The sequence below is a fragment of the Tachypleus tridentatus genome, chromosome 13 (genome assembly GCF_004210375.1).
Source record: "Tachypleus tridentatus isolate NWPU-2018 chromosome 13, ASM421037v1, whole genome shotgun sequence".
Classification (NCBI taxonomy): domain Eukaryota; kingdom Metazoa; phylum Arthropoda; class Merostomata; order Xiphosura; family Limulidae; genus Tachypleus; species Tachypleus tridentatus.
Window position 1 is genome coordinate 46,298,872 of NC_134837.1, and position 16,397 is coordinate 46,315,268.

At 31.6% G+C, this 16,397-nt stretch overlaps 1 protein-coding gene across 1 annotated transcript in view; it reads right to left on the minus strand.

The window, feature by feature from the left end:
- Window positions 1–453: 453 nt before the first annotated feature.
- LOC143240978 (uncharacterized) overlaps window positions 454–16,397 on the minus strand; it is a 29,298-nt gene continuing 13,354 nt past the window's right edge. Inside the window, exons 2-4 of the mRNA XM_076484332.1 lie at window positions 7,358–7,473; window positions 6,269–6,430; window positions 454–3,506 (exon numbers count right to left, since the gene is read on the minus strand). Of these exons, the coding sequence (XP_076340447.1) occupies window positions 3,492–3,506; window positions 6,269–6,430; window positions 7,358–7,473 (293 nt within the window). The 3' untranslated portion in view covers window positions 454–3,491. The remainder of the gene's footprint in view (window positions 3,507–6,268; window positions 6,431–7,357; window positions 7,474–16,397) is intronic.

Sequence of the window (16,397 nt, forward strand, 5' to 3'; positions counted from 1 at the left end):
GTTCTTGGCCATACTGCAATTAAAGCTGCATCGAAACCATTTCTCTTCATTTTTTACCAAACTATTGGAGATGTTGTTGCAATTCATAAAAAAGCGAACAGATTTTCGTTAAAAACACTTGCTATTTTCAGAATCCAATATGCTAGCTGAGGTTTAGACTTTTGAACCAAATTTTCTTATACATGTCTAATACATGTCTGATATTTAAGTCATAAATATAGACTATATAAGTAGATATATCTAAGTAAAAAGTAATTAATACTTTCAAATCGTATTAACATCATTAACTTTATTTTGGGATTTTAAAAACGACTTTGTTTTAGATAATATAGCTAAAAATACATCAGAACTGGCAAAAGTATGCTGATTTTAAACGATTCTGTGAGATGTTATTTTTCTACCAGTCATATTAAAAATTCTACGTGAAGTTTCAAAGAAATCAATGAAAATACACACATTTTCAAACTTTATTTTTTTTTCATTTAAGCAATTACAATAAACATTCGCTGCAAAATATCAACTATTACAATAAAAAATTAATATACTGTTAACGGTCGGTTAATAACGTAATAAAAATTACACAAATGAAAATGATATTTTATGAATCACATCCAAATTTACAATACAAGAAAAGGAAAAGAGATTGTTATCACATCACATAAATGGGCATCTCAATATGTTCCATCATGAAATCAAGCTGTATAAAATATTGATGTGAGGTTCCAACAGGTATGCAGAAAAGGACATTTTATTCATACAAGCTGTTTCCAATGAAGAATATTTTAAAATTAAATTTGCACTCTCAACCGTACTTGTTTGAAAATCAATCTAATCACTTTGTTCAATAAACAAATATTTATTCTACGGTTAGCCAGAAGTTTTCATTTCGAGAAAAGTGCTACGTTTTCAGGTTATCGTATTATTTACGTTAATTAAACTATGAGTAAATTGCCGTGGGATTAACGTATTATTGACATTTTATTAAGAAAACTATAAAATTGTGTAAATATCATGTAGTTTTTATTGCATTCAGATTTTTTAAAATTAATTTACTTAACAATTCTTAGCAGTGAGAACAAATATAAAATAACTGATTGTTTTTGTATTATTTTATAATGTCCCTAGTGGCACTAAGGTAGGTCTGTAAACTTGCATTACTCAGAAACAGGCTTTTGTTATCCGTGTTTGTAATTACAAACAAACAGTTAATTTCTAATTAATCACAAATCTACACAATGGACTTGACTATCTGTGCTCTGCCGATCACGGATATTGAAACCTGGTTTATGGCGGTGCAACACTGCAGACATTCCAGTGCCATAAGAGAGCATTATAAAATAATGGAAAAATAAAGATATAAATACGATTGTATTACAATTATTTACTTCACTATCAGGAGAAAGATAAATCGATATATATTTTAAAAGAAATGATTTTGCAAAGGCAAGAAAATTATTGTTGGAGAACTTTCTAATTCTTGGGTAATTATTTTCATATCTGTATGTGTATTCATATATATAGATATATATACTACAAAGATATACATAAAATTGAAATGTTATATCGAAGTAAGAGTTCTGTCATTCATCTAATTTAGTTTACTTTTATAAAATAAGATTTTAGTTTTTCTATGTATCTGTTAATATCAAAGGACATGAAAACCTAAAATTATTTTTTTATATCCAGCTTGAATATTTATCATTATTATTAACAAAAAAAGCCATTGCAATTATTTTCAATACAGGACTAGTGGCGGCTGGTGACCTTTTTGACAGGTGAGGCACAAGTTATAGCACATGATTATACGTTCAACCAACCAAAATCAACGTACGTCACTCCTCGTAACTTCTGGTCTATGTCGAACTCGTTTCTCGCTCCATCATTAGGTAATTTATAATAAACATGTTATCATTGGTTTCACTCATAAGTTCTTAAAATTACCTAGCCACTTTCTACTATTGATATAGCAACGGACTACCTGCTACGCTCATCGTTCTTTATTTAAACGTAATAACTCTTTCCTCATGCAAACAGCATTGAACCTCATAACCATTTGTACTCGCTAAACTTTACATACTACTAACTTCTAATATATTACGTGTATCTTCACAAAATTTGGTAGACTTTTAGTAAATATCATAAGGATTTTTCACATAAAAAATCCAGATTTTTATTGAAGTATTATAATATTCTGACCTACCGGGACGAAAGGGTTAAGAACGAACTACACTCTCAAATATTATTACAAGTAAAAACGTAATTTAAACAACAACAATATTATCGGTTTAAATACCTCGATCAGAGTCAGGGATATACAAATTCCACGTGAGGCAATGCCTCACCTGACAAGTCACCCCTATGTGTTTTGCTTTTTAATAGCCACATATAAAAAATTTGCATTAAAGTAAGATTTATTTAAGAATTCTAAAAGTTAGGTTTATTATTAAATGTTGGATCTTATACTTGTAAAGTATACTTTTCTTTCAAACCTTACTAAAACACATATAAAGTTTGAACAAAAGATTAATTATCATTGAAAATCATTATAACTATTTAAATGTTGTCACACTTTTATTGCAAATAAGAAACTTATCTAAGATTCAGTGTAAATCCTCAAGTCGACACTAGCTGTGGCACCTGTCCATAAACACTAGGTTTTCTAGCCTTAGCTAAGTTAACAACAGATAATTTTACGCGGATATTAAAAAATTTACATGGGAAAATAGTTTCGTTTTGGGTTTACTTACTGGTTATGAATTGTTTGTTTGTTTTAATTACAAGTTACAGTTTTTACAGCAGTGAAGATTTTTTCCTTCAAAATAAGTACAACGTTTAGATCATTGGCGCGATCATTTTCAAGTACATAAGTTTTACTGGTAAAGAAGGTTCTTGTATGATTTAAATACAAACATCTCTTTACCGTTGAAAGCCATTTATTTGAGAATAATCGCACCATTGAGTGAAACGTCGTACCTGTTTATAAAAGCATATTTTCTTACTGTCACAGCTTTAACTTCTAATTTTAAAAAACGTAAAACAATGTATTTGTATATTGTTTCTTTCACTGAAACGTTGAGAAAATGAATAATGACATGTACTTGTTCATCAAAGCAAATTTTGTTAATAAAGTAAAGAATACACGAAAGTTTATATAGATAAGGCTTTGATATCTATAACTACTGTTGAATTGTGGTCTACTGTTAAATAATCACTGAAAACATTGACGCTAAGAAAAACAATGTTTTGAAAACAAAATGGTGGTGTAAAAGAAGAGAGATGAAAAGGAGTGAATTAGCATGTTTCTTAAAATCATTAGAATAGGCTTTAACTGATTGTTTTTATTCCTGAAGTGACTTTTCCAGAACTCCTTCTGTCCTTAGTTTGCACGTATAACAAAAGCTTCCAGTCCTCTGAATTACAAAAGTTGCAGAACATGCTGGTAAATCACAGAAAAATATAAGCAGTATGAGGAACGGTTGAATTCCTGCGATTTAAGGACTGCTTTGCTGAAAAAGAAATAGAATTGAAACTTTCATGATTCTATAGCTTTTCTTACATTTTAATGCATTATGCTTTCAGCCGTAAGAAACAAACACGTAAAACAAATCAAGCAGAAATTTCGCAAGTTATCCATCAAGTTCTAAAACTGAAAAGTGTAGAGGTTATCCATCTAACTTCCAAAGTTGGAAAGAATAGTTGAAAAGTTAAAATTAACTTTGGTGTGTGTATGTTTTTCTTTATAGCAAAGCCACCTCGGGCCATCTGCTGAGCCCACCGAGGGGAATCGAACCCCTGATTTTAGCGTTATAAATCCGTAGACTTACCGCTGTACTAGCGGGGGCTTAAACTTTGGTACTAATGCACAAAAGTAATAAATAACCTAGTTTATGCAGGTTTTAAGTAATAATATAAAAAATAACTAAATAAATTCAAGACGAACATCAGAATTGTGCTTAAATAAATTAAGAGATTCCTTCTGCTAATACTTAGAATAAACCACCCTAGATCTACTCTTTATATGTATTTTATAAAGTAATATGAAATACCATAACTTAAGAAAATAAAAAATTAATAGCTTCCTTTAACATATATTAGCCAATATGTTCTCAATGCACAAATATTACAGAGTTAAATTAAACCAATATATTCTACACAACTTAGAAAACAGCTCTGGGTTATTCAAATCAATATTATCTCAGTCTTAGCTCAATGATGTATGTCCTGATCTTTTACCTGCTTATCAACCGACCAGTCAAAATAAGAATATTTTAATTCGTACTGAACATAAAGGAAGAAGCTTTACTTCCACATTTATGATCTGAATATGAAATAAATAAACATATTAATAGATATTTCTTTCAACTAAATAATGATTTCTATATATGTATATAAAAAACCAAAATGTGTAAAAAAAATCGTTAGTGGTATGGAATGAAGTGTTGTGGCCCAAGAGAATCCAAGGCCATGTTCTTCATAAATGTTCTTATTATGTATTCATATATCCAAAATGTCAATGGCAGTTTTGTGGAAAATAACAAATTAAATATTTTGGAACAAAAAATTGCCAATATCGCTCCTAAAGAGTACAGTTATAGGTATAAATGAACCCTTTCCAAACATATGAAGTTGTACTGCAGAAGACCGAAATTCATCAAGAAACATAAATCTAGGCTTAACGTACAAAGTTGGAGTTTTGCATGAACAGGTTATGAAGATTAAAAAGCATTAATACAAAATCCTTCTTCTTGAGGTAACACACATATTACTCTGTAGCTGTTTCCACATCATCTAAATAATGGTACAACATTCAGTTGAAGAACGATTTAACGTGATCCCACTGTATGAAGAACATCACCAAAATTTCCAAGTTGCTTACAGGTGTTCAGGTAAACATAATATTTCACATCAAATGGTAGGAAGTGTGTCATAGTGGCTTCTTACTATACGCTAACTTACGCATAGACGTGAATATACCAAGAACATAAACCAATATTGCTAGTAAAACAGCTGTACTGGTATCCATCACATTTAGGCAGCACAGATGTTTATTTCATCTATACTTATGTCCCTAACTATCGTTGTTGTCGTGGAGCTATTTGTAAATTTTGGTTAAAAATGCTTCACCATAGACGTTTCTCCAGTATGATATTTCGATGGGCATGACCTTGAAATTAGCTTAACATTACTTCAGTAATATAATCACATAAAGACACCTCATTCCACACAATCAACAATTGTTGCCAAATACCTTAATTATTTGCCTATCAATACACTTCTGAATCATCCACTATATATACACATATTTTCTTCTCTTTTTTTATTCCTTATACGTAAGCGTTTTCCATTTAGTGTGACAATGACAGTTATTCCAGTACAATATTATTGGCGTGCATTCTTATCACAGTTGTTCTAAACTGCATGTTTCAGTCAGAATCTAATAAAGATCTGATTAAAACAATATTGTCAACAGATGTCGTTAGAATTATTACGGGTTTATTTTTACCAAAATATTAGGAATCTCAGACCTGGCTTAAAACTAATATTAGTGTTTCAGAACATGACGATAGAAAACCAAAATTAATTGGCCAATGTATCTGATGCTGGTCTTACTTTAAAAGAAAAGAAATGCAGTCATGTGAGCATTCTCATGATGGACCAGAACCGACATTCCGAATTTGGAAAATCTACAATATATTTAATAAGACGGAAGCACACGTACCCAAAAACGTGACCTCCCAAACAACCTTAATATCTTAAAAACACTCTTGCTAACAGTATGTACTAATATTTTGGCTTATATGTATACAGTCCTTTACTCGCCAATAATAACCTCAAATGTTTTTAACGTATTTTAGGTTATTAATGGTGAGTAGAATATAGTTCTAAACCAACAAATTGCTTAAATTCCACCATTATATTAGGAATACTTTTATGAATTCACTTCGCTCTTCCAATCAACCCAAGAATTTGGCGAATCAAAGAATAGATTAGGCCTCTACTACATCTTTTTCTTTTAACTAAAATTTAAGTTTTGGTAAAGAAAATAAAATAATAAATAAAAGCATGTACCGTTGTCACAATAAAAGAAATGACTGGAAATAAAACAAAATAAACAGTATTATAAACGAAAATGTGTTGCTCAGTTTCCATGGATTCACATGCCATTGGTCCCTTATCAGGAAGACTGGTGTTATGGAGAATCTTGGGTCAAGAAAGTTTAAAAATAAATACATGTAAACAAGTGAAATTTCCAACACTTGTTACTTACGCCAGTTATGTCTTCATTGTTGTCCGCTTTCTTGATTTCATTTTGACATTTTAATTCTTTCCGTACTTTGTGACCTCTAAAGGAAGCTTGGATCTTGGTTGCCGCTTTGGAAAGGTCCGGATCATTTGGATCAAAAGATTTTTGATGTTCATAACTTTTTTTCTGAGAAAAACAAATTGACAAATAATTAATATAAGAGGAACTAAAAGTAAAATGTTTCCAGAAATCATGTTCATTAATTTAAATCTATGATATACAGGGAAGTGGACAAAAAGTGGCCCTCCTTGAAGATTGTTAATTTGTTATATCTTTTATTAAATAACAGAAAGATATGTAAAATTATAAATTTTAGAACAAACTCTACGAGACCTGTTCAAATATGATCCAAAATCCTAATTTTAACGTTGACTTTCGTAAATACCTGAGCTTTTCATGATTTTATTACATTTTCTCATAAAAAATGATTGTGCAACTACTGTAGTTTCTTAGATCTTCTTATTCCAATTAGCCTACAGAATGATAAAATTTCAAAAAATAAATACTTAGTTTCCATTAATAAAATTGCATGTCTTTCTAAGCCTGTGTTTCCTTGAAAATACAGTGTAGACAAAGTCTGTCTTATTTTTATTTAAATTGCTAAACATTATATGGAAACAGAATCCCTTCACAAACTCGACGTCAATAATTATATCTATTATAGAGTCTAACTTTCTCTTTTACTTTAATATCAATCTGAGCAGTGAATTTTCAGCTAAACAATGTCTTTTTATAGTGAACAAATATGACAATAATGACATGTTGACTATTATCATAAAGTTTCAGAAAATAAATACTTACTCTCAGTTAACAGAAGTGTAAGACTTTCCAAGCATTTTTTCCCATGATAATATAGTGTAGACAAAACCTGTATTATCGTTATTCTTATTTCAATAAGCCAAGAGTTTAAAAATGGTAGCTATTAAAATATTAATAACTTAATGGAAAACGTTTTACTTAGGAGACAGCGATTTATCACGATAGTTAATTGTATTTGTACTTTGAAGGTTCTATTCTAAAGACAAGCTTTTCAAAATTATATTATTATCTTACTTGTGGTGAATCCCCTTCTTTCATCTTCTTCACTTCTTTTCTAACTTTATATCCCCGGAATGATGATTGGATCTTTGTAGCAGCTTTTTCTTCTTCTGGAGTCGAAACGTTATCAGCTTGACAAATTAAAGTAAAGAAATATGATTACCTAGTTTTCCTTGCTGTCATCTTCATGTATCGGGATATAGTGTAGAAATATTACATGGATTATAAAAAGAAACGACCTGATACAACCAATGCTTTTTGGCTGCTATTGATTAAACTCTGTACATTAACCTGTTCAGTGCCGTAGACGAGATGATTCGTCCAAGCCGATCGGTAACACAGTGCCACGGACGAGTTAATTCGTTCTCAGTAATACCTAACTTCAATGATAGATATCAGCACCATATATGCATTTGACCTACTTACAAATTGTTTCACTTTCGATCCAAAATGACGTCATGAAAAAAGTTACAAAATGAAGAAGCATTAGAGTTGTATTATAGCAGCTGAAATACTTGGCAGTCAACAGGTTAAAGAGAAATGTCTATTTAGAATAACATCAAATTGCATTATTTTTTAATTTTTGCTTCTTGTGTTTAGAGAAGAAAAGAAAAAACAGATTGTAGATGTTTTACTTTTATAAAAGATGTTTGTCCTAAATTTAAATTGGGTAATATTACATGGAAACAAAATCCCCTCATATACTCTGTCTCAATGATTATAACAACTGAGAACTTACAAATACTGCATTTTATCAACTGTATGTGTGTAAAGCATATCTGTATGTATAATCCTATCAGCAGTTCAGACAACATAAGATTTGAAATTTATCAAAAAGGAGAATTACATGCAAACTGTGTACAGGAGAATAACAGCTTCTTAAACAGATACAAGTTTGTTTGTTTGTTTTTCGAATTTCGCATAAAGCTACTCGAGGGTTATCTGTGCTAGCCGTCCTTAATTTTGCAGTGTAAGACTAGAGGGAAGGCAGCTAGTCATCACCACCCACCATCTTGGGCTACTCTTTTACCAACGAATAGTGGGATTGACCGTCACATTATAACGCTCTCACGGCTGAAAGAGCGAGCATGTTTGGCGTGACGGGGATGCGAACACGCGACCCTCGGATTACGAGTCGCACGCGATAACGCGCTTGGCCATGCCGGGCCACAGATACAAGACAAAGGTATGCAAGTTCGAAGTATATAAAAACTGTACAACACGAGATTCGACACTGATGCTATAAAATATATACAAATGACGAATTTCTGAGGGTATTCTGTTCTAAGCTATTTTGTGTTTGTATAGTTTTCGAAAAAGCAAATGAAAAATAACTTTTATTGTTAACATAAAAAAAAAAATCTTAGTTTCCTAATAAACTCAGTCAGCTTATAGGTTACTTCCACAAGAAATTAGAAAGAGTGGGAACTTATCGTGTATCTTCACATCACCGAACTTGCTGATAAATTACAATGGCATGAAAAATAGAAACATTATCTGCAATATAAGACTTTCCTTTATCATTCTAAGGGTTTGATAATGCATGAGCAAACACACGTAATATGCCGTTTAGTTAAACTTCATTCTTATTTATCTCTCTGCCTTAAAATATTTTTTTCTTTGTTTCCTGAATTCCACCCAAAACTACTCTTGTGGTATTATACTAGTTCTTCCTACTCGAATAGTGGAATTGATTGTCACATATTAACGCCCAAACGGTTGAAAGTACGAGTATGTTCGACGATTTAATTCGAGCCTGAGACATACAAATTCAGAGTCGAGCACTATAACCATCAAAAGAATATTTTTAAAAATCATTATATTAAGGAAATCCATCAAGAAAATCTTGAAATATTTATAACGTAAAAATACAGTCATTCAAAAGTACTCAAGTTATTAAACACCAAGTTTATAACATTTGGAAAACATATATATATATACATATAAAGGGAATAATTGTTACCAACTATTAATTAAAGAGAAAAGTATAAATGTTTTATCTTAAAACTTTTATTTACTTTTTTACAATTTTAAAATTACATTATAATTAATAAATAAAACACATTTTGTAAGAAACGTTTAATATAATACAATTTAAAAAAATGAAAATCAACAATAACAACAAAGGGAGATATCTGGAATTAAAATGACCAATAGAGAATATATACTGATTACGATTTTATTATTGTTATATGTATATATTATATTCAGTACTGTGCAAAAGTGTTAGGGCAAAGTCAAAAATTAGATTTCAGGCTACTTTTAAAGAAAAATTGAAGGTAAATCACAAGCGGAACACTAAAATTTATTGATCTTCATATTTAGTACAACAGAAAATCGGTGGAAGTACTTGAGTTCAGCACAATTAATATTTTCTGTGTCCCCATTTTGCTTTAATAGAGGCAGACAGTCTTTTAAGCATTGTTCAACATATTTAATCAAAGTGTTCTTTGGAATTTTACTCCAAATGTCTCTAATACACTCCCATAAAGTTTCTTTGGAAGTAATTTTTGATTTGTCAAGTTCTTGATCTATTAACTCCCATATCTGTTCAAGTGGTTTGAGATCGGGGTTTAGTAAGGGTCATTGCATTATTTGAATGACTCCAGCAGCTTTTGTCTTAGGCTCAGTATTTCTGCATATGTTGAATGAGTGTTTGGGGTCATTATCTTCTTGGTAGTAGAATTCTTTATCAATAATATGCAAATCAGAGGGTATACCATAATAGATCAGTATCTGATGGTGCTTTGCTTACGCTGGTCCATCATTATTCCATCTATTTTGCAAATATCTCCTCAGCAGAGAAACACCACCAAACCACCACACCGTCTCCCTCTTACTTAATGGTAGGTAAGTATCTTTCACCTTTCTCAAGACGGCTGGTATGGATATTAAAACTTTAATTAAAATAAAGTAAAACACCAGTGAAATACCTTATAACAGAATAGTATTCCAAACTTTCGTGTTGTAAATCTGTAAACTTACCGCTGTCCCACCGGGGGATAGTTTCCACGGAAAGTGTAATTAATTCATTTAAATATGGGTTGTATGTTTGATAAGAATTTTTGATAAAGAATGTAAATGAAGCCTACCAAATAGAAACGTAAAACTACCAAAGTTTATAATTATAGTCATTAAGTTTTTTCTTTTATATAAATTTGGTTATGAACTTCTCTTTCAATCTTACATCTCAAACACTCAACCGTCATTATCGCTTCTTTATTCCTTGTTTTGGAAGTATTTATATTACTGAGAAAACTTTGTTTTCAAAGCTTTTTGTTATCAGTGGCTTTTTGCTAGAGTTTACGGAGTAAGACAAAACAGGACGAGACGTTGCTGCTATAACAATTTTTACTATATCATACAACTTGTCTTAATAAAATAAATTATTTAGTCAAAAAAACACATTCAAGTCTTTACCTACCATCACAGACCAATTTTACATGAATTAACAACACGCAATTTATGAACGTGTTCAATTTTTCTTTTGTTCATTTGAATTGAATTTTCAGCTATATCCTGGTCTGTATCAAAAATTAGCCCCTGTTGGTTCAGTGGAAAATTTGAAGATTGATATAGATAAAAATTGGGTTTCAATCGCTACTGTAGCCATGATGTGGATGACTCATAATGTGACGGTGTTCGTTAACAAATATAAGTAACTAAATAAAAGAATAGTTATTCCAAAACCATTTGAAGTATTTGACGATGTAAATGAGCTGGAAAAGTTGTGAAGACTTAGGAAATCATACGACTGAACAGAAAGTGTTAATAGTAAGCTGAAATAATAATGAAGATGACTACCTACAATATTTATCTATAAAATATTATTACTTCTCAAGTAACCACAGTCTTATGTTTAAGAAAGACCTTTTTTGATATTATTATCTTACTTAATATAATGCCTCCGGGTGGCTCAGCGGCAAGTATGAGAGCTTATAACGCTAAAAATCTGTTTCAATATCCGTGGTGGACAAAGTGCAGATATCTCTTTACGTTTAACAACAAAGAACAACTTAATACAACTAGCGAAGGTGAATTATTATCTCATATCAAGCTATCTCCATCTGACGGGGTTGGTGAATCGAGCTGACCTGTTTAGAAGATATTTTTTTTACAAAAGGAAATTATCTCACTTAGGTACGTTTTATCAAAATAATGGATTTTAACTCCATATATGCTCAACGTAACATAAACGTAAATATTAACCCGTCCTCAACAATTTAACAGAAGTATATTAAAAGTATATATTAAGCCACATTGTGGTGGTGGTGGTAGTGGGTTTGGCGTTTTATGGTGCAAAGTAACTAGACTATCTGCGCCTTAACATATTGTTACGAGCCTACTTCAAACTTTCAACAAAAATATGTACTTAAATAAGATAGATGTTATCCTGTTTATTTAGTTAAATTCAAATACATTTTGAAAATATCTTACTTTTGTCAGGTATATTTCTGGACTGTTAAGTATTGTCCTTCAGACTTAGTGACTTAGTTACTACAGAAAAAAGTTACAAACGTTGAAAGACCCTAGATTATACTGTTTAGTTTATCTAACTTACTTCTCTGCTACGTTTATCTCTGCTTTACCCAGTTCTTCTTGTCTTTTTTAAAGGCAAAACCTGTTGAGAATTACACCTGCGCATGCGTTTACGTGAGCCGTTTGAAGCAATCTCACAGCTTAAACCAGTTATTTTGCACTACGAGAATGACCGAGGTAGTAACCTTGTGTTATTCTGATGTTGCAAGATGTTTTAATGATGTAAAGGTGTGTGGAAAGCTATAGCCAAGAGCTTTCCACATACCTTTACATCATTCACTGTCAAAATGTTTTTTCTTCATGTAAAAACGGTCACTAACGTTCAGAGTGCACTAAAAAAATTGTTGTGATCATGTTCGCCCCAACAACGTTGCACTTCAAAACTGACTGAAAAGCAATCTACCAAGATGATAACGCAATTATTCATCAATTATACATCACACTTGCAACTGGTTTCAAGAACGTGACACTGACTTCATTCATCTTTCTAATTCAGAACAATCAACAGATCTCAGTCTGAAACAGACTCTAACTCTACCCATATCTGTGACCCAACTACTAATTATAACCTTCAGGTACAGTTACAATCGAATATCATACTTATATATTATGACATTCTGTAAAGTCTATGTTACGTCAAATCCTGGCTGTTTGAATGAGAAATAGTAGTCCTACCTAGCATTAGTGGTCACACTCGTAATGTGATTAGTCATGTTATAATACCTAATGATTTACAAAATACATCTATCTTTAATATATATATATACCTTTATGCATTGTGTAATATGTGTTTCTACAATTAATACTGCATTATACAAAGTAGATACATTGTGGTCGTCATAACATATGACGCAAGTTGAAAAATAAATTAATTATTTTTTTCTTTCTTATATGTTTCTGTTAGAGGATATGAACATAGCAAGCTCTCTATCTTTCTTTTTAAAACTTGGATAGCTGTTATTAACTTTCTACGAAATAATAACATGAGCAATTGCTGATTCCCATCAGTACTGCTCAGCATATCCAATTGGTTAGAGTGCTCGACTCGCAATTTGAGGGTCGCGGGTTCAAATCCCCGTCTTACCAAGCACGCTCACCCTTTCAACCGTGGGAGCGTTATAATGTTATGGTCAACATTACTATTCCTTCGTAAAAGAGTAGTCCAACAGTTGGCGGTGGATGGCGATAACTATCTGCTTTCCCTCTAGTCTTTCACTGCTAAATTAGGAGCGGTTAACACAGACAGCTCTCGTGAAGTTTTGTGCGAAATTCAAAACAAACTCAAAAACTTTTCTTGTAATCTTCTTTTTAGATACTTTAATTCCACAATGGAACACGGCTGCTCATACGATATCCATCTTTGATAAACTCTTGTAGTATTTCTTCAAGTTTGATACACCATTTAAACAGAAGAAAAACGTAAAGTTTTCTTTAAAAAATTACTTTAATGAATTTTCCTTTGCATAAAACGAAAGAACAGCTACTAAAATCGTTCTTGTTTTTACATTTTACAATAGTACACAAATCCTACCATCAATACATATAATAGCTTCTTCTAAAATAAATATATTCCTTCGCGTATAGTAAGAAGTTCGAACTTTATCGCAATTGAATATCCAGATTATTATAACAAAAATAAGACTATTTATCCACTTCCGGAGATAAGTGTTTCCGTCCATTATATCCCACATTTTTTGTTGTCCTCGTATTAGTCTCACAGTATAAAGTTTATCATATAGTTATTTGCTCCATTACCAAACTGTACGAACTAACGATATTCTATATTATTACAAGGAAATAATTTTGCTAAGTTTCTTAAATCTTATTTGATTCATACTGGTTTGATACCTTTCACCGCAAAACTCTCACATCTAATCAATAAGTAAGGTATTGACCATTCTTCTCTTCACTCGTTGAATAATTCCTTCATATTTTAACATACAAAATAAACGACTAGTTAGCTTTTTTAAAAAAAAAACTCCAAGTTAATAACTATAGTGATCTTCTATGATGGTAGATGGCAGCACACATTCGTTCGCAGAAACAGTCCAAGGCCAAAGAGCATTGAACTGAGATACTTATTCATAACACGAGGCTGAGAGAGTACCGAGGAAAACGCGTACTGCTTTAATCTTACAATGAAATATCCAGATCAATACATTTCTGACTACGAAGGATCAGAAGTAAATAAAATGTTGGCAGTGGTTTGGTGTCTTACGAAATACACATCTAGTGTTATACGTTACATCGGTCAAAAAACATCTCACATGTCTTTTAATTACTTTAGACAATGTAGTGTGAAAGATTCTTCAAATAAATTTTTGAAGTAAAACATTTAATGAAATATCACGTATAATGCAAGATTATCATTTGTAAGTTTCTTCGGCACATTTTATCGATGTTTTGGTATTGTTTTAAAAATATATAAAGTAATTACTTATATTTTGCAAGTGATAATACTTTAATATTTTAGGAAATACCGAAGTCACAAAATATTCTAAGATTTTGTTGTTTTTTGTTTGTGTGTGTGTTTTCTTATAGCAAATCCACATTAGGCTATCTGCTAAGTCCACCGAGAGCAGGCTTAGTGAATTTTTTTTCTAAAATATTTTGTTCTTTCGACTTGCATCTCAACTCGTGCAGATGAATGTATCTCTTGCTAAAATTCTTCGGCGTTATAGGATTTCTACCGCACTCAGTTTGGTTATTGACTTTGATAAATTGTATGAGTTTCAGCTAACAATGAGGATTTTTCCTGCTTCCCACATAAATTATTGTGAACGATAACAAACGCACTAGTTTATTAACTCTGCTTCTAAACGGTTCATTTTAACCACCTTCTCAGAAAAAAGTATCATGAATTTCATTAGTTTGTTTGTTTTTTTGGAATTTCGCACAAAGCTACTCGAGGGCTATCTGTGCTAGCCGTCCCTAATTTAGTAGTGTAAGACTAGAGGGAAAGCAGCTAGACATCACCACCCACCGCTAACTCTTGGGCTACTCTTTTACCAATGAATAGTGGGATTGACCGTCCCATTATAACGCCCCCACGGCTCAAAGGGCGAGGATGTTTGGCGCGACGCGGGCGCGAACCCGCGACCCTCGGATTACGAGTCGCACGCCTTACGCGATAGGCCATGCCAGGCCATTTCATTAGTATTTTATGAAACCTAAACACTTAACTGTACCGAGTTTAATAATAGGTGCCTTCAGCTGCAGTTAATATTATGGTTAAAGATCGTGACATACCAATATAAGCTATGTAAGTCACGTACTGGTAGTTTAATTGTTTTCATGGAAGTTTCAAACATATAGAATTTGGACGTTTTTTTAAATATTATATATACATATATAAATTTCGAATCTGTCGCAAATGCTCATATATATCGCATTAAGAGTAACCACAGCTGCATAATAGTTCACACAAATTAGTTTATCTATACATAAATATATTTCATGAAAGCATAATTTCGTTAATTTCATGTTATTGCAGATGAACGCAGCTTAAAGTTCCAACTTTACGAAATTTTTACAGTATGTTTATTTTAAAATCAAGATTTTTCTGAGTTACCTGCTAATTAATAAAATTTGTTAGCCTCGTGTGGCTTTGTTTTAAAACAAAACAAACATTATTAAAAAATCTTCGTTACAAATTCTCGGAATAGAGCGCTTTCATAACTTTCCACCAATCAGCGATCAGTTTTGGTCGTATAAAATTTCCGTATTTCCCTGTTATTAAAACTAAGTGCAACACGATACTTAGAAGGCGGAAACAAAGCACTTCAGTCACACGGTGTCATGAGTTGTCTAAAACCTGTGCAACAATTTCTTGTTGGCAGGGGATTGAGGCTGCATGTAAAGGACGACTAAGCTGTAAAGAGATATGTTCATCCTTAAGTTTCATGTCGACAGTCCTTTTTCTTTTTTTTTTTTTATAAGTGTTATTGCTATTCTCTACGTCTATCATACTGAAACTGGTATACGTTGTAAGAAGTCATTTGGACCTAAGGTTATTATTCATCGTTTTTGAGATTACAGATCACTAGTATCGTCAACAAATATGTGCTTATTATAGAAATTTAAATTTAAATGACCTAAAACATTATACACTCAATTTTGTTCAACAGTTAAATAATTCCAATGCACTGACATCTCACTTCCCTGTCCTCAGGTGTTATAAAAATATAAATATTTCTAAAACAATAACGATATTAAACTAAGGAAACACAACTCAACTCCAGTCTATTTCGTGTTACAATTAATTAATAATATACATTCTTGAAAGCCACATTCAACAATAATAAATAAAAGTATGTCTTGATCATATTCTCCATATCTCTACTCAGGAGATCATAGAACGCTTCGTGATTGAATCAAAGCAAAACTACAAAGTAAATAACGACATCTACATAAGCAAACAAAAAAGTTGAAACGAAAAATTGCAGCTAACCACATAACATATTTCATACAATGAGTTTAACACATATTTTAAACATTTTCTTACATAAACCAATCT